At 38.7% G+C, this 25,994-nt stretch overlaps 1 protein-coding gene across 2 annotated transcripts in view; it reads right to left on the reverse strand.

Annotated features, from left to right (window-relative positions):
• The window catches only part of Pdgfd (platelet derived growth factor D), a 209,330-nt gene that overhangs the window by 79,926 nt on the left and 103,410 nt on the right, over positions 1-25,994 (reverse strand). The window contains exon 2 of one of the 2 annotated variants that reach the window (XM_076926146.1): positions 3,886-4,090. In XM_076926146.1, the coding sequence (XP_076782261.1) occupies positions 3,886-4,090 (205 nt within the window). The remainder of the gene's footprint in view (positions 1-3,885; positions 4,091-25,994) is intronic. The other variant, XM_076926147.1, reaches the window with a different exon arrangement.

Genomic DNA, 25,994 nt, shown 5'->3' on the forward strand with positions numbered 1-25,994 from the left:
GTTTCAGAACATGACGCTTAGAATGTTTTCTGGGAAAAACAGATTTAAAGGTAGGTTGAGTTGCATGTCAGAGTTGTCACTGTGGGAGCTTGCAAACCACTTTTTATTTTGAATCAATTTGCTCACCACAGCTTCTTGGAGAAATACATGACTGACATCTTTGCCGACCAAAGAGTCTCTTTTTGTTTAAAAACTGTCTTTTAGAATGAAGACATGATTACATCTGACTTTTTTTCTTTCAGAAAGAAAGGCATATACTATAAGGGACTATGTGTGTTAACCAGTAACTGCTGGCTGGTTACAACTGGGAGTGAATGAGTTCTATGTTAACACAGGATTACTCTTATCAGTGGCCACAGAAACACAGAACCCCAGGACTATAAACAACAGCACAGACTCATTAATTATTCTGTGTACCCATTTGATTCCTCCACCCATCCCAGCTTAATGTGCCTTCAGTAAAATACTTCCATTCTATATAGAGCATTTATTCTATTCTGGGATTCCTCAGGTCTTGGGCCTTTCTACAAGATCCGTTAAACAATCTATCCTTCAGTTGGTCACGATTCTTACTCCTTATCTCCACCTTTTCCCAAGTGAAGTCAGGTGTTAAAGTCACAAGCAAGTGTCATCACTCCAGTGAAAAGAGGCACATAAGTGTCATGTGTTAATTTTTCCAATTAGGATTACTAGAAGGAAGTGGCATAAGAAATGTGAGGTCTGAACGTTCAGAAAAACCCACTGGAATTCGTTGCTTTTCCTTACTGCAGAGTTTTCACTGCATTGGAAAGAGACGCTATAAAGGACAGCTAGAAATAATGATATACTGGCTAAATATCCCTGACAGTGGTTTATGAGGCCCTATGTCCAATGAGTTGTTTATATAATTTTACCAGCTAGATATCTCCCGAGTGGTGTGTAAATTAATTATTTAATGTTTATATGGTTGGAAGGTAAGAAACACTGAGAAAGATTCAATATTCAAGCAATAAGGTATTGCAATATACAGAGCAGGGAGGTCTGGGGCAGATGGTAAGGAATCAATTGCATTTTATTTTATATGTAATATGTGTAAATCATATTTAGTGCACAAACATGAATCTATTTGAAAGATTTTTTTTAATAACACTAGGTCACTTTTGGATTTAAAAAATTTAGTGTAATTTTACATTGTATCCCTATGGAGTATGTATGCATCCCAGGCTGGGGAGGACCATGGGGCTGGGCTCTGATTTATCTCCTTCATCTTCTTATCAGTGTACTTCATCCAGGAAAATTCAAGAAACAACTTGAATTGATGAAAGGCCCAGAAATGACCCAACCTAATACATGCTTGAATATTGTCTAGGACCAAAATCCCAGTTTATCAGTGGCTTCCTTTCTGTAATAAGAAAACAGGTATATGGTCCTGGTCTTTGGCTCTATGTTAACACCTCTGGGGGTTTCAAATAATAGAAGAAAAAACTCATTTGTTATTTAGCACAGTTTATGACAATGATGAATTTTGAATAATACCACAGAGCACTTCAGGATGGAGGCAGCACACCAGAAAGCTCAAAGAATGATTAGAAATTTAGTGTTTCAGTTCCAGGTGTACCTGGGAGAGGGCCTGGAGAGTGCATTTTCTCACCATCCATGCCCAGCAGTTACATAATGAACTCTCCACAATCTCCTTAACTTCTGGGTTGGTGGACACATCAAGGTCATTTGAAGATGTGCTCTTTCCATGTACTTTACTTTGTCTCTTCTGTGATGGAGTTCTTGAGCTACATCCTTTATATTAAACTGCTAAACAATTAAGTCAAGGGCTTCTGTGATTTTTGTGAGCTGTGATAGCAATTCAGCAAAGCTTAGGAGGGGTTGTGGGCCTCTCTGGTTACACTTGTTAGAGTTGAAAATGGGATGCCTGAGACATAAACCTGACATTCAACAAAGGGGACATTCATGGGACTGAACTCTGGTCCTGTGGAGTTAGATGCAAAGCCCAAGTGACTATGTCAGAATTAAATGGAACTGTAGGATACCCAGCAGGTGTTAAAGAATTGTTTGGAGTGGAAAAAAAAATCAGAATTCCCAACTTCACATATTTGGTGTCTATGACAATAGACAATTGTTAACTTGATCAGGTTTAGGATCACTAGAGACAGAGGCAATCATGTGGGAAATTTTCTCTATCAGGTTAGTTAAGGTGAGAAGACACATTCATTGTGGAGGCGCCACCCTGGTCCTAGGTCACGTGGATTGCATAATAACAAGAAAGTTAGCTGAGTAGCAGCATGCAGCAATCCCCATTTCTTGACTGGCCTTGCACTGTGATCAGCTGCTTTACCTCCCCTGCCATGGTACACTGCACCTTTGAACTGTAAGCCAAAATGGACACTTTCTTTTAAGAGGTGCTATTGTCAGGCTATTTAGCACAGCAGGTGTAAAGGAAGCTAAGACAGTGTCTGTCAGACATAGCCTAGATGGTAACGGACTGCACTACCATGCATGTTATTACCTTTACCATTCTTTTAATAGCATTTTGTTGTCTTTGTTTTTTTTTCTCCTTCTTCTGTCAGAAAAAAAATAGTTCTCTCTTTCAAGGTTGAAAAGACACAAGATCAGCTTTAGTTTATTCTCATTGTAAATATTAACTAGCTCTCCACGTGTGTATTTGTCTCTGGTTTCTGGCATACATTACCCTCTGTGGTCCTAGAAAATAATATTCAGTGTCGTTATTTTCTGGGGGGAAAAAAGCCCAGCAGCATAATAAAAACTGTCAGTATAATAAATATGCAACAAAGGACAACCAAATCGGATGTACCTCCTTTTATTATTCAAAGGAAAATAAACTGTGGAAAGGATTTAGTAGTTCAGGAGTTCATTGGCAATGCAGAATGAGTACAGCCAGAAAAGCACAAAGAGGAAAAAAAAAATCCTCCCCAAGTCTCAGGCAGGATAATTAAGGGAGTAAGATGCTGTGAGCCAACAAGTCAAAGAATAAAGGCCTGGACTGTCTCTGATAAGCATGCTAATGAGGAATGGTGATTAGCCTGCTTTCATTTTTTCCCCAATCAGGAAGCAGATATCTGAGGAGCACATAGATCCTGAGGTCTTCTCTGCTTCTTTCTTCTGCCTACTACAAAAGTGTCAGGAAGGCCCTGACCTGGTTCTCTGTAACCATCTCTTGTCATGGTAACAGTGGCCTCAAGCCCTGAAGCAAGCAGGGGCTTTGCTGTCCGTGCTGGTGCTGGTGGCAGACCTTCACCAGAGTTACAGTATGCAGCTCTGGGGGACCTGAATTAGATGCATTACATGCTCACAAAGGCCTTTTTGGGCCTTGGAAATGCACAGATTCCCAGAGTCTATCTTTTTGTTTTTGTTTTTCAGGAAAACATGCAATAGTGACTGAGAGATGTATACATTTTCGTGGGTCTTCTGCAGTGCCAGCGTAACACCTTTAAAAAAAGGATGGCCATGGTGATTGTTAATACTGATTAAAAATCTGACAGAATCTAGAACCATCCAGGAGATAAGCTTTTGGCCATTCTTGTGAAAGATTATCTTTATTAGGTTAGTTTGAATGGGAAGACCTACCATAAAAGATGGCAGCACTGTTCTCTAAGCCCTAACCTGCATGAAAAGGAAGGAACAGTAAGGCTACCAACATCCATCCCTCTCTTCTTCCTGACAGCAGATACAAAATGACCAGACACTACAAGTGAAATGATATCCCCAAACTGTAAACCAAAATAAACCCTTCTTCATCAAATTTCTAGGAATAAAAAAGTGATTAATATAGAAATGTCTTAGGTAATTCCAAAGAAGAATATTTGATGCAATATTATTAATTCACGTTCTCCCACTTTGATTAGAACACTAAAGAGAATAATGTTCTCTTACCTACAAATGTCATTTTCTGCTTCCTCTAGTCCAAATTGATGGTCAAAGGCCAGTTGTATCCGTGTTTTCTCCTGGGAATGGAGTCGCCATGTCAGGAGCAGGTTCCTCGGGTAGCTGTTGGGGAAGCGAGGACTCTGCAGGTGGCCATTGCCTGTCACCCGAACGTTCTCATCTCTCCGGTACAAGTCTGTGAGGTGATTTCTCTCTGTTAGTAGTCACAACTTGTAGAAATTAGTATGATGCTCCAATTATAAGAAAACACACAAAAAAAGAAGAATTTACAACATGACATTTCAAAGTACTTCTTGATTTAATTTACAAACATAAGACCAAGCGGTAGACTCAGGTCACCCCAAATTAAGTCCCTATTTGTATTTTGCCTGCTTTCCCAAACTTTTTATAAGTCCCAATGCCAAATACTTTGGAACATTGGAGATTTCCTCCATTATTCTTGAGAAGCAAACATAACTAATGATCTCAGACCTCAGATTCATTTAGAATAGAATCAAATCAGAGAGTAACTTCAAACAGTTCACCTTTTCTCTTTACTATGCTATACAAACAATTAAGTTTAACAGTCTTGATTACTGGTTCAATAAATATTGTTGAAGGAAGGAGTGAAAGAGACAAATGAAAGAGATTCCAATAGTGTTCAAGGGCCCCTTACAATTTGTTCAAGTAAAAAGATTTAAGTGAAATTTTCTATCATGAACCTAAGAACTTTCTCTTTCTGCTTCCTGTGACTTTAACAGATCTAATCTGTGTTATATTTTCTTAATGTGTTATAACAGAGAACGTATTTGGTCTTTGTCTTGGGTTCCTGGGAATAGGCTCCAGACTCTTAGGATTCTTAAGTGGTTAAGAAGTTCTTTGTTTTCATGATGGGGTCCCTGGGACTATATTTCTGTCTATGCTCATGGCTAAATTTACCGTGGGGTCCTTAGTTTCTTGATGGGCACTAGACACACCAGAAAGATTATGACATTAGAAAGGTGTTTTGCCATGAAAAATCAGACTGGAGATGTCAACACCTAAGAATGAGAGTGGGGCTGGACATTCATTCCATGTTGCCACAGGTTTAGTCAATCATGCCGGCATGATGAGACCACGATAAAACTCTGAACACTCCAGTAAGCTTCCTGCTTGTGACACACATGCTTCCCCAGGAGGTAACATAACCAAGGGACACATGGAAGCTTCCAGGACTTACCCTTTGAATCTTTTTATTTTGCCACTCGTAATTTTAGTGTTTCAGTATCAAACTTCCTGTACAGTGTTTTCTTGGGTGCCTGAAGGGTTATGCACAGAGACACTTGTATCATTAGCCAGCTGGCCAGCAGTGCAGGTATCCTGAGATTTGGAGCAAGTGTCTAAATTGAGAGCAGTCTTGTGGGGTTTGTACATTTAATCTGTGAACTACTAGGAGAATTCAAATCACAACTGCATTGTTGCATGGTGGGTATTATTTTCTATGTTTCAGTATTTAAAGTTCTTTGCATTTTTAGGGTTTCCGAACCCCATAATTAGCAGACCTCCAACCACAGACTATTTGTGTCCTCCCACAAAGAATTGCTTTGAAGCCTGTAATTCGGAGTTTGGTCAGAGGTTAAAGTTGCTGCTTGGAGGCCTAAAAGGTGGGGCTGCTCAAGCAGGCTGTTGAAACCTCTAAAATAAGGATGATGAGCAAGCACTCATCTTTGCAAATGCAAATAGAAACTTAATACACTGCAGCTTGCTCAAGCAGACAGACAAAGGAGCCAGTGAGGGATGTTGAGGTCCCCTTCCTTGATTTCAGCACTGGCTCCATAACAGACAACCTCCAAGAGGTGGGAGACATTGTCCCAGAGAACTAGAAACATCCAGCAGATGACCTTCTCTCCACCCTTGACGTTATTTTGAAAATCACTGCCTCTCTAATTTTGTTATGAAGATGTCTTAGGGAACCCAGGCAAACACTGCTTCCCGAACTGATATGCACTCTCAACCAGTCACAGCTATTCATCCAATGCAAACAAATTACAACATATCACAGCATCTTTAGTGCTTCTGTCACTTGTTCACATCTGCTCTGTTATTTTCTTAGACTCAGTGTTGTAGATGGCTTGATTTCTTAAGTGATATTTATGTTTCATAAACAATAAAATTATTTTGAAGTACAAATTTGTATCAACAATGTGAAAAGCCCTAAGGTACATTGTGTCATGAATAGAAAGAACTACACATCTTAATATATAGCTACTAAATTCTTAAATACCTATCTCAGGATTTCAGAATCCTCATTTATGCACTAAAACATTTGAGGGCAAGTTTGTCTTTGGTCTTTTTCAGGGGTAATATCCTGTGGTTACATTCATTATGTGCGTGTATTCACAGTTACAGATACTATGCTAGCTTTGGATATAATTGGAAGGATATATATATATATATATATATATATATATATATATATATATGATTGGAACATTGTTTATATATATACATATATACACACTATATTCATATATATAATCTCATCTTACATAAAAGACAAAGTGGATGCTTGTCACACAGTGTAAATAAGGCTCAAAGGAACACTAAGAGGCCAGTGGAAACTCTAAAGGATGTCCAGAGGCTTGGTACACTAGAGGGACATGAATAGAAGATGTGTGACTGGGGTGACGGCCAAGGCCTGTTCATCAGAATTCACCCAGGCTCTTGATCTATGGGTTGAAAGATGAGTTTGGAAATACCCAAGAGCCACACAAGTGTGTGCACTTGTTGTGAGTGCAAACAGGAGAGGTCTGGGATGAAGGAGTGGTTTATCAAGAGGAAGACGAACCCACTGGTGGTAGCAAAGATGAATGGCAAAAGAGTGATGCTGAGAAACCATCTCCTGGGAGGAAACTGCTACAGTGATATGGTTCAGATGCAAAAGGGCAGGTGATAGAAAAGTCAGATGTCAAAAGGGACACATAGTAAAGAACAGAATACAGAGGTATGGGTCAGAGGATGTAAGGACATGTTAATACCAGCTGCTAGTCACAGGCCTAGCAGGATGTGTCAGTTTCTTTACTTGCTGCGGTGATAAAATCAACTTAAGGAAGAAAGGGATTCTTTGGTTGAATATTATAATCCATCATTGCTGGAGAGCCAGTATAATAGGAACTTGAAGTAGATGGCCACATCAGATCAACAGTTAAGAGAATGAGTCATAGCAGACAGTCTCTGACACTAACCATAATCTAGACATTTCCTTACAGAGTCCTGCCTCCTTAGTGTAAAGTGGAAAATGAATCCCAATAGTCACACAGGGGCCTACATGGCAAGTTTGTTTGGAAGAAATGCAAGTTCAATGTGATGTAGTAATGAGGAATTCAAGTGGAAACGTTATGAGGCTTGGAGATAGGTGGCTGGGACTATGATGAAAGAATAGAGAGTACATGTGAGTTTCCTAGAGTTTCCAGAGGAAAGAGCATGGGCCACACTGCCACCCCAGAGCACAGGTGTAAGGCCATCCATCCATAAGCATAAAGGAGGAAGGCCAAGCTTGGCGCTGGCAGAAATGCCTGGGTGGCAGGTGACAATAGGCATGCTTCAGAAAACCAGAAGTTGTCAGCATGAGGGAAGCCATACCTGAACTAAGATGCCTAACAAAAAGACACTTTCATATGTCAAGGACCATACAGGCAGATATAGGAAAGGCCATAGAACTTGGCCATAAGTGAAGTCAAGGGCATCCTTTAGAGGTCACATTGGAAAACTGTAAAAAGAGACTTCGAATTCTAATTTTTCTATTTTAGTACATCAATAAAGGCTAGATTATCTTAAAGATACCAACTGTGGATACAAATAAAATGTCAGTTATTTATGGAAGAAAAGGTGAAGATTGATAAAGGGGTGTGTGTGTGTGTGTGTGTGTGTGTGCGTGTGCGTGTGTACACTACTTGTTTTCAGTTTAGCGAATTTCCAGACCTCATTGTACTGAAATAGAGATGAAAATTAAGACTTTTCTATGAAGTGCTTTCCTTAAACAAATCTCTTCTAAAATATACATGAATATAAACTCAATACTAGTAAAAGAAGAATCATCTCATTTAACTTTGACTGTGTATGTGTTCTCTGTAATAGATATTATAATAATCATTACTATCATTATTTCACATAGATTTTTGCAGCACAGGGAGTCAAGTGTCTTTCTTAATGTTGCAGAACTCATTAAGGGTGTAGTGAGAACATAAATCCAGGCAACCTGGTTCTACAGTTGATGTTTTTTAATGGTGGTGAGACTTGGGAAAAGGCTAGGGAAGTTACTTGCTATATAAACTTGAGGACTGGGATTCCCAACACTCATGTAAAAGTTGAAGCATTTATAGGTCTCCATAATTCCAGTACTCCAGTGGTAGATGGGAGCTGGAGACAGGAGAACTCCTGGAGGTTCACTGGTCAGCTATCTTGGAATATGCAGCAATGAACAAGAGACTGTCAAACTAGGTAAAAGATGAGAAAGGCCATCAGAGTTTGTCCTCACGACACAGATAAGCCTGAACCTATTCTCTTTCTAAATAAATAAATAAATAAATAAATAAATAAATAAATAAGACATCAGAGTTTGTCTCATGACACAGATAAGCCTGAAATTATTCTCTTTCCAAGGAAAGAAAGAAAGAAAGAAAGAAAGAAAGAAAGAAAGAAAGAAAGAAAGAAAGGAAGGAAGGAAGGAAGGAAGAAAGAAAGTTGCAATTAATAGGAGAAAGTCTTCTTCCTTTTAGTGTGATATTTGTTGGAGGCAGTTTTGATCCTTGACTAATAATGCACCTTAATAATGCACAGTTTTGATTCTTGACTATTAATAATGCACCTTAACTTCTGAATCATATTGTTTGCATATAATTTATTAAAAGTTCATGTAGCAGGAGAATTTTAGAAAAAGCTGTGCAGTTTCTGTTAGCTTTCAAGCCACCACCATGCTCCTGCTGTTGTTACTGCTGTTGTTCCCATGCTGAGCGCGGCCTCACCCGCCAGCCGGAAGCACTGGCCCTGGACCCACGAAAAGTTGGCATGGCTGTTGCCTCCACTAGCTAGCTCCATGGACTTCATGGCTTTAAGGATGACCTTTGGTCCCACTCTGCCACCTTCATGGTTCTCGGCTCAGAGCAGCCGATAACTGCCGTCCTTGTGGTACCTGGTAGAAATAAAACTCTTAATGCTTAAAGATTATCTAATGGATTCATATATTAACAAATGCTCAATACACAAGATGCCCACACAATTAGAATTGTAAACCTTGATAATGACTAACTGCTAGAGACACGAGGGTAACATCTCTTGCTCTCTTGTCTCTTGTCTCCTTCCCTTCTCTTCTCCCTCTCCTTCGTTTCTCCTCCCAACTTCTAGTTCTGCCTACCTCTTTCTACTTCACAAAGCTTCACTGAAAATACAATGTGCCAGGAAAATTCCTGCAACAAGTTCATACCAACTCAAGGATTCAAGGTTACTCTTAGCAGGAGAGTATCAATGAATTATAGGTATTGAGAACTACCTATCTGGTTAAACATAAGCCTACACACAGTATACACAGTCATATCCCTGGACCAAATAATTTACTTTGGTGGTCCAATAATAGCTAACATTTATGGGGCAATTATTATGTACCCAGCATTCTGATAAGTGGCTTTCAATTCTGTAGTGCATGTGATTCCCCACGATAGCCTTGTGCAGTTAGTAATATCAAATCTACAAAGGAAATTCTGGGAGTTCAGGAAATCTATAGCTCAAGGTACAAAGCCATTCAGAAGCAAAACCTGACTCAGGCAGTACTTTTCAAAGCAGACTTAAATAGAGCAAGGCATGAGCTCTTAAACCAAAAACATTAAATCCACCAGAATTTCTATGTGTGCTTAGATGGAAGGAGTATAGAGTCTTATTTTATATTTTAATACAGAAGGAAGATCATATTTATAGTCTCAAAATCTAAACTATGCACTTGACTCTAAAAAATTCAATTAAGATAAAAATTAAAATGCTTTGTGCATCTATTATGCCTCCAACCATTTACCAAAACTCAGATTACTCTATCATGTCTCCCAGAAAATTCCAGAAAACTAACAGAAGCGCTATTATCCATCTCTTGGATTCATTTCGATCAGCAACCAGTTTAATGCTGAGGCAAAGGATCAGTAAATTCTCAGCTGCACCCTAATCTACCCAGACAGTCTGCCGAGCAGTTTTGCCACTCTCTGAAGTGGAGAACCAAGGACTATTCTAATACTCTCATGTCTTGTGTCCTTCTCTGATCCTCTGAAGTTCCTGTCTCCTTATCTAGATTCTATATGCCATATTTGGCTTTTCGTTTCACTTTCTTGAGTTAAGATTGATCTTGAACTCATTTTCCTATCTTTGACCTTGAAATCTCCCCCAAGGCAGCACTATTGGTACCTAGTGACCTAAAGCAAGAGTATATTTATTCTTGTACCCTAAGACCTTACTTTTCTTATCTTTTCTCACTCATAGAAAACTCAGCACAAAAACAGATACATTTTGAAATCCACAAATATCTAATAATGCTGAAGAAATGAAACTGTAAATATTGGTAATATTTTTATTTCATTTGCTAGAACAATATATTATCTATAACATTAAACACAAAGAGAAAATATTAAGTTATTGGAGTAACAATTAAATCATTGAATGATCTATAGCAACAAATAACCATGGAGTTTGTGGCTCTGTCGTCTCATAAACATTCAGGGCAGCAAGTCAGACATAGTGGTTTGACTCATGGTCTTCATAAAATAGCCGAGAGCCAGAGCCTTCAGTCACAAACCTGTACACTCCAGCTACAAGCCTAAAGCTGAGAACAGTCACACAGAAAGGAAATTTCCGCCTTACAATGGGGTTATTACCAAGTTTCATTTGTGCAATGGCTGTTTCATGATCTCAAACCATATCACTGCAACACTGCCCAGAATGTAAGTGACTGATTTATAAGTATTCAGTCTCAGAATGTAGCTAAATGACTTACATATACAATCTCATTTCTGCTTCTAAGCTACCACCAGTAAGGACAATATTCTCGTGATGAAATGTGGTTTCTGCATATCCATTGTTGGAGCCTATCATAAGTTCAGAAAAGTGAACACATTACTAGTGCTTTTCATGCTGTTTTGTCATTATCACTTGTTTTATTTCGGAGAGCTAGAGAGAGCAAAAGCAAGAGTGCATGAGTGAGTAAGCAAGAGAGAGGGAGAGAGACAGAGAGGCAGAGAGAGAAAGAGAGAGAAAGAGAAACAAAGGAAGAGTAGGGTCTCTTGTAGCTCAGACAGACATAGATAGGTGGATAGATGATAGATAGATAGATAGATAGATAGATAGATAGATAGATAGACACACAGACAGACACACAGATAAATAGGTCTGTTGTAGCTGAGCAGATTGACCTTGAACTCACTATATAGTTCAGGATGACCTTGAACTCCCAATCTTTCTACCTTCACCTTCCAAGTTCTGTGAATAAAGATGTATACCTCCATGCCTTATCCATGATTTATTCAGACTTTAAACAATCATTTTGTACCATTTTTATGGGCAACAAACTCAGCAAAGAGCTAAAATCATTGGGAGAAAGAATGAGTAGAGAGTGCTAGAGCACTCACTTTTTTCCTTCGGACAGGGTCTCAGACACCAGGGAAAAGAAAGGCTTCCAGGACCCAACAGGGTTGACTTTAGCCAAAATGCATAGGAAAGGGGGAGTTAGAACCTGTAGAGACCACCCCCAGCAGACAGGCACGGCCTTCAGTCAAGAGATAAGTGTACTCACCCTTCTCAAAGTTTTTAACCCAGAAATGTTCCTGTCCAAAGGGAAAAAAAAAGGACAAAAATGGAGCAGAGACTGAAGGAAGGACCATCCAGGGACTGTCCGACCTGAGGATCCATCCTGTCTGCAGATACCAAACCCTACACTGTTGTCGTGGTCAACATTTGGGAGGTCTGGCCAACAACTGACCAATGCTGATGTGGATGCTTGGAGCCAACCAACAGACTGAACTCAGGGACCCCATGGGGGAGTTAGAGGAAGGACTGGAGGAGCAGAGGGGGATTGCAACCTCATAGGAAGAATAACTTCACATCGGCTGGCCGGACCACCCAGTTCTCCACCAACCTAGACCACCAACCAAGGAGTGTACAGGGAGGGATCCATGACTCCAGATACATATGTAAGGAGAGGATGGCTTTGCCTGACAGCAATGAGAGGGGAGGCCCATGGTCCTATGGAGGTTTGATGCCCCATAGTAGGGGGATGCTGGAGTGGTGAGTAGGGAAAGAATGGATGGGTTGGGGAGCACCCTCATGGAGGAAAAAAGAGGAGGGGAAAGAAGGGTGATGTAGGAAGGGCCATTTGTGGAGGAGTAACTGGGAAGTGGGATATCATTTGAGATGTAAACAAATGGAGTAGTAAAAAATAAATAAATAAACAGCAAAAAACATATTCAGTGTTTGTTTGGGCACTGAAGCTTTGAAACAAAATTTTCTTGCCACTGACTTCTAATAGACAAATCTTCATTAATGAACTCTTGGTTAGCGCCTTGTACATGTTCTCAGTGAATCCCCCCATTACAATTGCTCCAATAGCTTCCTGCAAATAGCCTCCACCTCTCTTACATATCTGGCCTATATTGAAACAACTCAAGATCAAAGTTGATAACATAGAAGGATTTGTCAGGATTTGCAAATAGAATTTTCTAGGAATAAAGTAATACTGTAAAAACTTTCTGTTTACACAGATTTTGGAAAGCATATGTACATGCATATGCACATTTGTGTAATCCTCACACATTCACATACTCACTACACACATGTATATTCATGCTCGTGAACACACAGGCACACACATAAGCACACCTAAACACACATGTACACACATGAACACATAAGCACATGAAAACACACATTCACACCCATTCACACCCATTCACACCCAAGCACATATGTACATATACATTAACACATACAGGCACACATGCACACATATTGGACACATGTACTCACTTGGCACATATCTGTGTATATGTATACTTAAATATATTTTTCTAGTTATGGCTCACTTTGTCATGAAGTTTTATGGTAATGTTTTTAACTGGCCTTGTTCATAGCTATAATTTGGTGGTAGCATTTTTGGATAATAATTATCTGATTATTCCCTGAACTCAAGAGTCATCTTTAAGAAGCCGAATTCCCAAGAAACACACAAAGCAAGGCACGATGCAGTCCATTACAGCACAGAGTGAGCTCTACCCTGTGTCTGCTTGCCTGAAGTGCTAGGCTGATAATGACTATTCTTCACTTACTATTCTTATATTTTTTTAAATATAAAGGTATTAATTTATTTATTTACACAGCAGTTACAATCATATTATTTATCTCTAAATTGTGTTTTATAGGAGGATTTTATAGTGACTTATAATTATATTATAATTGAAATAGTTTGCCTTTGTGTAAACACTCTAACTACATTATCACCATAGTGATAGCCTCTTCATTTTAATTTAAAACTAAACATCCAGGTAAATATTTGACCTAATAAAATATCCTTCCTATTATATCAATTTCATATTAATCAGTTGTTTGTCAATTCTTTCTTCTTTCAAAATGGTCATTTTATCCTCTTGTTTCCACACAGAGGATGTAAATAAAACATAAAATGACATTCAGTTCTTTTGCAGGCGTAGAACAGTGAATAGAAAAATATTCTGAAAGACTGAATAGAGAGACCATTTTAGTTATCAAAATTTTAAATATCAGAAAGCTATTTCTAGCTCAGGTTGTGAATACAGAAAAATAGTAGGCAAAATAGAAAAGTCACACCCAAGAGGCACAACCAGGCATTTATCTAGACAATACTACAGAAAAATATATTTTCTTAGAGCATTTCCAATTTCTTTCTTTCTTTTTTCTTTCTTTCTTTCTTTCTTTCTTTCTTTCTTTCTTTCTTTCTTTCTTTCTTTCTTTCTTTCTTTCTGTTTCCAGAACATTCTAAAGCAATACCACCAGCTAGAAATAGGGTTAAATACAGAATTCTGTGGAGGACAGCTCACAGAACCATAACAGACTCTGGTATGTAGAATTGGACAGGCATCAGAGATGGTCAGAAATACTGCAATGATTAGAAAGATAATCTTCATGGGCTAAAATACCTTCTTCATTATACCTGACCATACACAGGTCTCAGGACAAACATACCATGTGTTAACATAAGAAGGACATTGCTTATGTTGGATGTACATAAACCTGTCTACATTTAGTAAGTAAGTTAAGTTACATACCACATAATTTATCGTCATGCTTAAATAGCCATGCAGCTACATGGATTTAGTGCTACTTACTGTCATTTGAATACTAAATTTTTCTGATTTCCAAAATATCTTTTTTCACATCTCAATGTATTATAATAGCAAGTATGAATACACTTTCAGGTAATTGTTCACCTTTTATGAAAAGAAGCAAGTTGGGACTCAATTGTAATAGCTTGGTAGGTCTAAATTAAGTCAAGGTAAAAAGACAGCTGTTCACTTGATTTCAACCTCAGATAGTCTCTTCAAAGGTGCCAGATATGGGTAGATGGAACTCATTTGGATATTTGAATATCATTTATAATGCCTTTATGAAGAATACAGCATGGTAGGATACAGAAAAATCATAAAAATGTAATACAATTTAAGATGCAGATGTATCCATGTTTTCCGGTAAATAGTCACATGGTTTATGAAATCACAAAGCTGGAATGAAGCATACAAGTTACTCTATTGTGATTTGATATTGATACTCTACATTCACTTCCTGCGCCAGACAATAAAATCAAAACCAGTGGAAAGCAGGGACTATCTCAATTGGTCACAGGATTCTGAAACTTCTGCAAGACTAATGTATATAATTCCCACACTGTGACCATGCTTAGTAACCACTTGTCAGAAGCTGGTGGCTTTCAAGAAGATTAACTACTTAGTGCTGTCTGGCAGCCAAGGATGACACAAGTACTGAATGGGACACATGGACAAGTCTGCCAGCATTAACAACTAGCCTTTAAAGTACCACCAAGCCTTAAATGTTCACTAACAAAATCAAGAAAAGCCATTAGTTAGAGGAAAGGCCATGCTACCTTAAAGCTCTGAATCAAAGCTGGAGGACACAAACGGCTTAGAAGTCATTGGCGACTCCATGTGAGGCTTTGCCTTTGGACTCATACTGGTACAATCAAATGGATTTACTCGGTTATCATTTTATTGCAAAGGGCTCCATGTGCTTTTAATGCAGATCTCCTCTTTCCTCAAAGCCATTATTTGATTACTGCTCTGTCATTAGCAGGTAGTGCCTTAGAATGGAGTCTTTTGATTCCAAGTCCAGTCTTAGACTACCACATCTCATTCAATACTGGCATTACCTGCAATGCAGAATACACTCTTCTCTTAGGCTATGAATACTCACATCATGTATTAGTGTTAGTCAGCGCTGATACTACCGTAAACTTCAGTGGTTGCTGAAGTGTTTTGTCTTTCCTATGCTATGAAGCCACTCACTACTGATGAGATTTCATTTCCTGTCTTCTCACTCTGGAGCTCAGGCTTTGGTTTTTTTAACTTTCAAAATGTTGAGATTCAAAGCAGCAGAAACCAAGGACTGAGTGAAGCATAGATTGCTTCAGTATAGTGGGTTTTCTTTGTTTGTAAAACCAAAAAGTTGTTGGGCTGACGATAAAAGCCTTAGTTATACTAGGAAAGTATTTAATCTCATGTATGTGTAAGTGTGTGTGTGTGTGTGTGTGTGTGTATGTGTGTGTGTGTGTATGCATGTGCACACACACATAAATATGCCTAGTATTCATGGAGGAAAGACGAAGTCATCAGAAACTCTGCAACTGGAGTTATAGGTAGTCGTGACCCACTTTGTATTTGTCCTCTGTAATAACTCAGCAGCAACTGCTCTTAACTACTGAGCAATCTTGTCAGACAAGCACTCCTTTCTTTTTAAATGCTACTGTACACATTCCACTGGCAGCTTTGAAAATTAAATGGCCACACCCAGCTTCTACCTGGCGACTGGAGTCACGGATAACTGAGTCCTGGTGAACAGGTGCAAACTGCATGCCGCAGTGGTTCACTTGCTTCTCACATGCTGAATGTAGAAGCTCAGCTTTATTTTCTTTTTGACCTTTTGTTTTGGACAACTGGAAACATGAACCTGTGCCAAATGACATTCCATAATTGTTTTACTATGAATTATTGCAATGAAGTTGGCAGAGATGGTGAGCTGAGACCTGTAGGTTCTGATGACTAGGAACGAAGAAATTGCGAGCTGAGCTGCTAGAAAACTATACCTGAGCACCTCCTGATCTTTAGACTTGCTGTCTTCTTGTGTTGAAAGAGACGGCAAATAGATTTTACTCAGTGGGTAAACTTAAACAATTGTGGCTTCTTTCTTATGGTTCTATCTTTAAAAAGGATGCTAGAGGCAGGAGACATCTCAGCAGTTCAGAGCGCCTGCTACTCTTGCAGAGGAACTGGGTTCCCAACAACTGTCTGGAGGCTCACAACAACCTGCAACTCTAGGTTCAAGAGATCTGATATCCTCTTCTGGCCTCCAAGGGCACTGAATGATGCTGAACCTGTATTTGTGCTAATGAGAAAAAGAGACACTGTGATTAATTAACAGTGTTTTGGAAAAAAGAAACAAATACAGTTTTGCTATCCTCTGTGACAATAACCTTCTCTAGTTCCTCATTGCTCTGTTTTTGTTTTCCTCTTTCCTGTTGAACAAGATTATGAATTTTCAGAGAGTAATATTTTTCAGAGTAATAATACAATAATTACTTATTGAATGAATGTTTAATTTACTTAAAACTATTATCAAAAAGCAAAACAAACAAACAAACAAACAAACCAAAACCTCTCTGGGCACAATACATTTCTGTAGCAAGCCATTTCAGAATTTTGGAGGAGGCTAACTGAAATAGTACTGTAGTGGCATATTTTTACCACAAGTTGGGAGGAGTTAAGGTGGGAGGAGTAAGGAGAGGAAAAGGAGAAGTAAGGAGAAGAAAAAGCGGAGTAAGGAGAGGAAGAGGAGGATCTAGGCAGAGATATAGGAGTGATGGGGAACCACCCATGTATCGAGAAAAGTCCTGGGTAACAACTTATCTAAGTTAGTTAATTGGTTAACACTTCCAATTGTGTGAGCATCTTGTTAATTGAGTATTATCAAACATACAAAGTCTTTGGTTGATCTTTAAGCATTAGAGTCTCATTTCTACTGGGTTCCATGTGAATGGAGCGATGATCTGGGCTCAGCCAAGCATTGTGGAGACAGCGTGGCAGATTGGCAGAGCCATCTCCCATGCTGGCGTCTCGTGGGTGGCAGGGCCAGTGTCTCTGGCCGCCTAAACTGGCTGGCTGCCACTCGTGGCCTCAGGCCTAGGCTAGTTGGGAACATGGCGGTTCTGTAACACAAGACAGATCAGGTGCCGCTGTATTTAATTTTAACTGGAACATAGTACTTTTCAAAAAAAAAAAGCTTAAATTTGCTAAGTTTATCCATGTAATAGAATAATTTTAGTTTGGTTAATGCTTAAAGGCATGACTTAGAGATCAGATTTAGAGACAAGACCTAAGGGCATGACTTAAAGGTGTGGCTTAGAAGTGAGACTTATAAAAGGCGAGAGGCAGACAGAAGAAATTATTATTAAGTATTAGACACTATTATTAGGTAGTAGGCACTTGAGACTCGAGACAGGCAACTAGGATTAGACACTTGTACTTGGATGAGACTCGAGACTAGAACTTGGAACTTGGAGGCACTAGGGACTAGGAACTAGGGACTAGGAACTCAAGACTTGGGACTTGGACTAGGAAGAGAGACTGAAGAATAAACGGGATTGAATCACACTCTGTCTGGTCTCCATTCCTTGAGTCCGTCCTCACTCTCTCTCTTGCTGAACCCTGACCCGCAGACTGGAGCAGCTTGGGGGCAGTGCAGGCTCTAACAATTTAGCCCCCAAGGCTTTTGGCAGGTTCCAACATTGATAGAGTGGTCTCCAACATTTTTGGCCCCCAAATGTGGGGCAGCTGGGGCTGCAACATCAGGTTACTAGTATCCTTCAAGCCTGTCACAGATGCCGGCCTAGCAGAAGTTGAGAATACAATGAGATTCTCTTTTTCTTCTTAGATTGACACATGACTACTAGGAAAACAAGTAGAAATTTTGTTCATTTCCAGAGTCTCAAGTGTGAACATAGCTACAGTAGAAGTTAGTATCAGGAAAAGAGAAAATTTAAAACTGCAGGGCTACAGTAATGTTTTGCAAAAAGAGACACATTGCTTCTGCACTGGAGTATAGTAAGCAGCTGAGAACACCTGCACTCATAAGAAATACAGGTATTTAACATTTTCCTTAAATAAAACATTACATTTGAAAGCATGATTGTTAGCGAGTATGTCTTACACTAGACTTAAAACTATATTCTGAATAAAACAGAGATAATATATGTGTGAAAACAGAATAAATTTCAAAGCACCTAAACAGGAGTATACATCTAGAATGTCACATTTCACTAAATTACAATATCACATACAAAGTGTACATGGTCCTTCAATTTAAGTACCAGACATTCTATATCTTTATTTTCAAGTTTGCCTAAAAATAAAGCCACACACCGCACTTTGATTCACAGAAAGAACACGTATGGAAACACCATGTGGAACAGAGCTAGGTTTTCCCCCTTGATTTCATATTTGTGTTACCATGTCCAAAATCTCGGGAGAAATACATATTCTCTTGCTTTATCATTTTTCAAAGAGAAGTAAACTCTCAAGAATAGCTTTTTGTATGAGTCCCCCTGGGGTTTTGCACTATAATGGATATCATATTGGCAAGTTATCGAGCGCTGTCTAAACGTATTGGAGGAAAGACTCAAGGAGCAAAAAGGTCTTGACTTGTCTCCTCTGAGAACTCTCTATACAGAAATAGGATGTTTACCCTAACTGTGACAAGGTGCACTAAAAGGCCCAAGAGTTAAAACGTGTCCTTGTGAACAGCTAGAATAGACCTTATTGTTGTGGATCCAATAAAAATGCAGAGTGGACAAGGGAAGCTGAACATCCAGCCATGGGCAGAGAGAGGGTTTGCCAGGCATCCAGGATGACAGCTTCAGCTTTCCCAGTCAGTTTTCTCAGTCAATATCCTTTGAATGTTTGAAAATTCTAGATTTGATAATGTTAGCTTTGTTTGCTCTGAGTTAGACTACTCTAACCACCTCTGCTGGATGCTGTAAAACCCTTATTTGATGAGGTTGCTATCTATCTTCAGTGCCTCTGTCTGCTACGTGCTATCTGTTCTTTTACAGTAACTTGCAATATATTTAATAAACTCACTCATTTGAAACCAAAAGCATGGCTACCATGGTTCACTCTGTAGCTTAGAGCAAAAATGCTCTGGGCCGAGGGGTAGTGTGTACTGTCTTTTCATAGAACCATATATCCCACTAGCTACTGAGTGTGTTGATATACTCTGACAGTTAAGGACCAAGGTAAAAGTGGATTAAAGTATAGGGTGAGGCGTATTGTCACATAGAACGTCAGAGGTAGAAGCCTCTAGTTTTGGTTAAAACATTTTAGCAGTCACAGAGTTTTGGTCAATATGGTATTAGGAAAATCCCTTTCAGTTAAGGATATTAGCTACTTTTCTTTGGCTGTGACATAATACATGAAGAGAAACAATCTAAAGAAGGAAGTTTTATCTTGCCTCAAGAAATTATGGTTCATATTGGTAGAAAGGGCATGATAGCCAGAGCAGGTGTCTGCCTGACTACATTGCACTCACTGTCAGGAAGCAAGGTGTGATCAATCTCATGGTCAATTCACTTTACCCTTTATATTCGGTTTAGGGTCACATTCCATAGAATGATGTGATCCACATTCATTACGCATCTTTCCCCTCAGTTAATTTAACCGACACAGTCCTTCCTAGCCACTCACAGAGGCTTGTCTTCTAGAGAATTCTAGATCCCATGAAACTGACAATCAGTGTTAACCTTAACAGAGTGTCACAACCCCAAGGGGATGTTAGTTTCCAAAAGAAGTTTTGTGAATAAGTCTTTGCTCACTTTTTCAGTACTCTGAAATCTCTAGGAAGAGTGGGATATTTTTGTTGCCTTTATTTTATGTGTTGAATTCCTAAGCTGCATGCCATCTTATAAGGGAGCAGTCTTCTGGGAGGCAGTTAGGGCATAAGGGAAGAGCCCTCCTGGACAGATTAGTGGTTCTATAAAGGAATGCCTGCATACCCTTGACATTATCTACCAATTTAGGAAAAAGTGACAAGATGACACCTGTGAACCAAGAAATGGTAAGATTTGCTAGTACATTGATCTTGGCCTTGCTGGTTTGCAGAACTATGAGAAACAAATAAAATTTCTGATATTTATAAGCCATCCTGTTTATTTTTGTTACAGCAATACAAACAACTAAATCATCCACTGCCTATTTATACCTGTTAAGAGTTCTTGGGTCTTCTTTCTGTGTGTTTTATTACCCAGTTTATATAAGTAAATGCTGGAAATTAAATCTCTGTTTATTATAAGTAAAATCTTCACCCACTGGCATCTTGGTCTTCTTCCTCTTTTACTTTCTCCAGTTCTGAGAAACCTTATGAACAGACCCATCACAAAAAGTCCCTTTAACTTATAAACTACACAGACCCCACACATCTATACGTGCAAACATTCAGTAAACAATGATTAAAACGAGGAGCTACTATAGTTTCCTCTACTAGGTGGACTGTTAGTATGTCGTATGCTTTTCGAAGACTTACACTGGGGGTGGTGCTCAAGTTTTCTTTTATTACAAGATTTGAGCTGTAGCCCAGCGATAGAACACTTGCCAAGCAGGCACAAAGCTCTGATCCAGTCTCTAGCACTTCAAATCAAAAGAAAGCAAAGTGAAAACAGAAGGATAAAGCAATTTTAGTACCTATGCCAAAGTGCTAGCTTTTGTAAAACTAGCATCTCGAAATACCTGTTAGACATGGACAGTGGTCAGTGCTCTCTCTCTGTTACATTACAGACAATTTCATGGCTACTGGTCACGATGCTGTTTGTAAAGATGAATGTTGCCTTTTAATATATAGAGAGATGTGCAAATGTGTTATAGTGGCTACTGCTATTATTACTTGTAAATAATTATGGGAAGTAGGATTTTTTGTTTATTTTATAGGTAGATGTTTAGTTGCAAAAAATTATGATATGACAAGTTTAGAAGGAAGCTAGAATACACGGATTTCTTAGGCATTCTGATGGAAAATTTATCATGTGCCATCATCTTGGTTCAGCCTGCAATCTTAATTCTGTTCCTCTGCCCTGACTTCTGAGACTGAAACTTTTGGCAAATAAAAGCTGTTTTATTCCTCACGAGTTGACAGGAAATAATAAACCCTTTCAATATGAATAAACAGATGTGATTCAGAATATCTTTGAGGCAAGGCATGTATTTCAGTCCTTGTATATATGTGAACACCCTCACCTTTACCCCCTCAGTCCTGAAAAAGATAGAGTAGCCCTAGTTCCCTTAGCTGAACAAGATCATTGCAGTTTCGAATTCACATGACACCCCAGTAAAACCTGTGACATGTAGTTTTGCTGGTAAATTTCTGCAAACTAAGATGTCTCTGTTCTGCTGCCTCATAGGGTCCTCCCTTGTTATGAGTAGTAACCCAGGTGTCCTGCAACTACTGTTTCAGGATAAGTTGCAGCCAGCTTAGTTCATACCAGTCAACTCTATGTCCCTAGCCTTCACTCCTCCCATCAGTTATGCTATGTTGTGATAGTTAGTTTTAAATGTCAATATCCCATAACTAGAATCACCTAGGAAAAACTTAACTGAGGAATTATCTTAATCATTTTGGCCTTTGGGCATGACTGTGGAGGGTTGTCTCAACTGTTAATTGACCTAGCCTACTGTGGACTGCACAGTTTCGTAGACTAGACTCTGAATATATAAGGGAAGAGACCTGTATGAGCAGGCAAGTGAGAAGCATGGGTGTACTCATTTCCCTCTACACATGACTGTGGATGCGATGAGACTAGCTATTTGAGTTCCAGGATTTTCTTGTGCAAAGCTGAAATTGTAGACCAGCTAAACACTTTCCTGCCTTATGTTGCTTTTTGTCAGGATATTTTACTTCAGTTATAGGAGTGACAAGAGGGTACATGTTCTTCTCCATTTCCCTTCCATACTTCAAATGTGGTCTGCTTTGATAACTCTTCTTGTTTTAGGTATCCCCACCCCCTCCCTTCTCATATTATTCTGTTACTCCTCACTGGACACTTTGTATACTGTTAGCATTGCTGATTAGTGCTATTCCTGTGCTGGGTGGCATTCTCTTCACTAAAAGATAGGCAGGATTCCTCCTTTTTCCTGTCCTCTGTCACAGAGCTCTGTACAATCATCCAAGCTTTTCCCTTCTTCAGGATATGCCTTGCACAATGCGCATGCTCCAGCACCCCACCAGTAAACCGTCTTCCTTCCCTTTGACAGACATCTTTTGTGTCCATTGTAAACTTTTCTGTTCCTTAAATACACATTATACTTTGCATTTCACATGTGGATATTATTGGATTGTAGCTTGCTCTTTCAGAAACTACATGGGGTCAGAGTATGCTTGCTTGATTCAACATTCTATATCCAGCATCTGGTGCAGAATTGACTTAATAAATTCGACCTTGAGCCTCCAATGAATAACACGGTGCCTGGACAGAAGGGTTTAGTATCACATGACATAAATAATTCAACACTGATTAGTTTGTTTCCCTCATACTTATCAAATTCTCTGACACGATAAATTACCCTGGATTAATGTTTTTTTTTCTTGAATTTATTAATTTGGGAGAAGTTTGATGGTGCTAGTTATGGTAGAAGAGAGATGAAAGACATAAATCTTCACAAAATGTAGAGCTGGAAAAAAATCAAACATATTGCATCCCGAATAAAAATGCCAACAATGATGAGACGCATCCTGATGTAGTATGGTAAAGATCATTATGTACAAGTGAGAATGTTTGCTCTGAGCATGGCGAGGAGATAAATGTCTGGGCACGTGCTGAATAGGCTAGCACTATTGGAGAACAACCATAGCCATGCACATTGTCTTTGTAAAGAAATGTCTGTTTGAATAAGCTTTGCTCTCCTATATTTGTTGTTGGTTAAAAACATCTTGTAATCTAGGTACCTTTTTTTTTTCTCTCTCTCTCTTTTTTCCTTTGCAAAATAGTGACAACATAAATTCCTTGACTTGACTGTTATAAACAGCCTGGAAATGTGGACAAGTTTTTCATCAAATGCAAAAGAGCACAGAAATGTCAGTAACCTGAGCAGAGAAAAGAGTAACACAAAAGCCTGAATGCCAGCTGAATCCTGGGAGTTAGAGGGTGGGGGCCATGTTCCAGAACAACTTAGCTTCAGCAAGTAGAGGAGCAGATGCTGCAGGATGCAGAGCTATAGATCCAGATGCTAGTGTTGCAAATTTCTCTTCCTTTGACACGGCCTCTGGACATATTAAGCTTGACAGCTACTCCACTAGCTTTTTGGTCTGGTAAATTTAAGATGATTGCAGCTAAAGGACACATTGAAAATATAAAATGATAAAGTATCTCCTGATTCTATCCATTTAGTGTCTCCTCATGTATTATAGATAATTTATCAATAGCTACTAAATAAAAACTAAAGTTGTTTGGGTTGCCAAGATGATTCAGTGGATAAAGGTACCTGATGATCTTACTTCAAGCCCCAGGACCCATGTGTTGGAAAGAGAATAGACTTCTGTGGATTTTACTTTAACCTTCATAGGCATGGTGTAGTGTATGTGTTGTGTGTGTGTCTGTTCTTACACACACACACACACACACACACACACACACACAGAGAGAGAGAGAGAGAGAGAGAGAGAGAGAGAGAGAGAGAGAGAAAGAGAGACAGACAGACAGACAGACAGACAAAGAGAGAGACAGACACAGAGAGACAGAGAGACAGATCAAAGTAAATAAGAATGTAAATTTTTTACATATTTTAAAAGTTTCAGTTTAACAAAAATAAAAAATTTCATAGGGAACAAAAGTTCTAATCATAATAATTATTTTATAGTGTTAAATTTTGAACAGATACTGATACATGTAAAGAAACAGACATTTTAAGAATGTGTGAAAATAGTGAAGTGTTTACTTTTCAGTTTAGATTTACAAAAATGTTTCTATCTGAAGAATACTAGGCTGAGAAAAAAGTTACATTTTGCATTATATTTTTTAGGTACGTTTATATATCTGCTCATATATATCTATCCTACCAGCATGAGATTCTCTCCATGATGTCTTCAACTGAGGAAATAGTTTAAAAACCACAGGAATGTCAATTTAAAAAAGATATCAATTTCATTGTATCTTAGGTTCATTCTCAGTGCTTAAATGATTTATCAGTCACGGGGAACTCATTGAAATCCTGGGCTATGGAGCCTGTCTTCTCATATATTCTAGGGTAAAGTCTATCTTGTTGTATATTATGAACCTTGAGCCAGGCTGAAATCAAGGCGGTACGGTCTTCCTTAATGAACAACTTCTCGCTACAGAAACATGTTGTCAAATCAAGTACGAATTTTGAGTTGTAATTAATGTACACATGGTTAACTTTTTCCTCATCTTTAGACTAAAAATAAAAGGTCAGACAAAGGCACTCACTCATGTATCTCATCTGGTCTGTGGTAGCTTCAGGAGTGCAAGCAATGAAGTGATTCTCCTCAGTCTGATTCACTAGCAAGGATCCGTTACCAAAATATCTTAACCAGCATTGTTTTAGGAGATTAAGGGACTAGAGGTCTAGATTAGAGTGTAGTTCCATTGCACTCTCTGTATTTTACAAATTCTGTTATATCTTTGTCATTTCCCACCTAGGGCCATAATTTAGTTTCCTGCCTTGCTGGTGCTAGGTTGAATTGTGGCAAGAAAACACAGAGGGAAATACTAATTCTGAGCCATGCTTTAGTTTTCTCAAGTGTTTTTATTTAAATCTCTTGAGCTTTTGTAAGTGCTATCAACAGAGCATTCTGTTGAATAGGTAGTTTGGCCAAGAGTCAGAGATATACATAGCAGATCTAGATCTAGCTTGAAGCTAAGAGCCGGATCATTCAAGCCATTCTAGGCTGGTAAAAACTCACTCACCCCAGATATGAAAGAAAATATATTATTTCTAGTTTAAGCCACTGAGCTTTGAGGTGCCTGTTAGACATGCCAACATTTAACTAAGATACACAAGAACAGTATATTTCAAAATTAGGACAGACACGGCTACTGATATGGCTATAATTGGAGGTAAAAATATATACATCTTGGCTGTAGGCATATTAGCAGTACTGATAAGCAAGATATCTATGAATGGCATATTCAGAAAAGTGTTCAAACCTCCTAATTTCTTAAGTGCTGAAAGTCCTCTTCAGTGCTCTGATACATGGAAATGACCATTTTTTTCCTGATGGTCTACCTCGGCTAGTTTAGCAAACAACAAAAAAAGGATGCAGCATACAAAGGCATGCTCTATTAATAAAAGAAGATTGTTTCAAAGTAGGATATAACAGAAGACTTTAATTATGTACTACAGTAGAATTTTTATGGTAATACAGGATGTATGTAGGCTAAAATATACTGAATACATTCATCTTGCTTCATTAAAACTGTTCCACAAAATCAAGTGTGAATTTCTGTTCTGTAGTATGGATTCAGTTGATTGCCTATTTTTTGTGTGCTTTAAAATTTTAACTTAATGGGCTCCCCCAGGACATTGTTTAAGATTAGTAGTTGACTGAACTCCCTTTGGAAGACTATTGAATTAATTTATGCAGTCTGCCTGGGCAAACAGAACTGTTTCTAGAATAATGCTTTCATAATTATTATTTAGAAGTGTCACATTACCATACCCTATATTTTTTTATTCCACCCACTAGGGATAAATTTTATGCTTCCAAGTTTCTAATGTCTGTTTTCAAAACATGTGGCCCAACCACAATGATAAGAAAGGAACAAGCTGACCTTAAAACTTGAAAGAAATAAA

Source organism: Arvicanthis niloticus, chromosome 27, assembly GCF_011762505.2.
Source record: "Arvicanthis niloticus isolate mArvNil1 chromosome 27, mArvNil1.pat.X, whole genome shotgun sequence".
Classification (NCBI taxonomy): Eukaryota; Metazoa; Chordata; class Mammalia; order Rodentia; family Muridae; genus Arvicanthis; species Arvicanthis niloticus.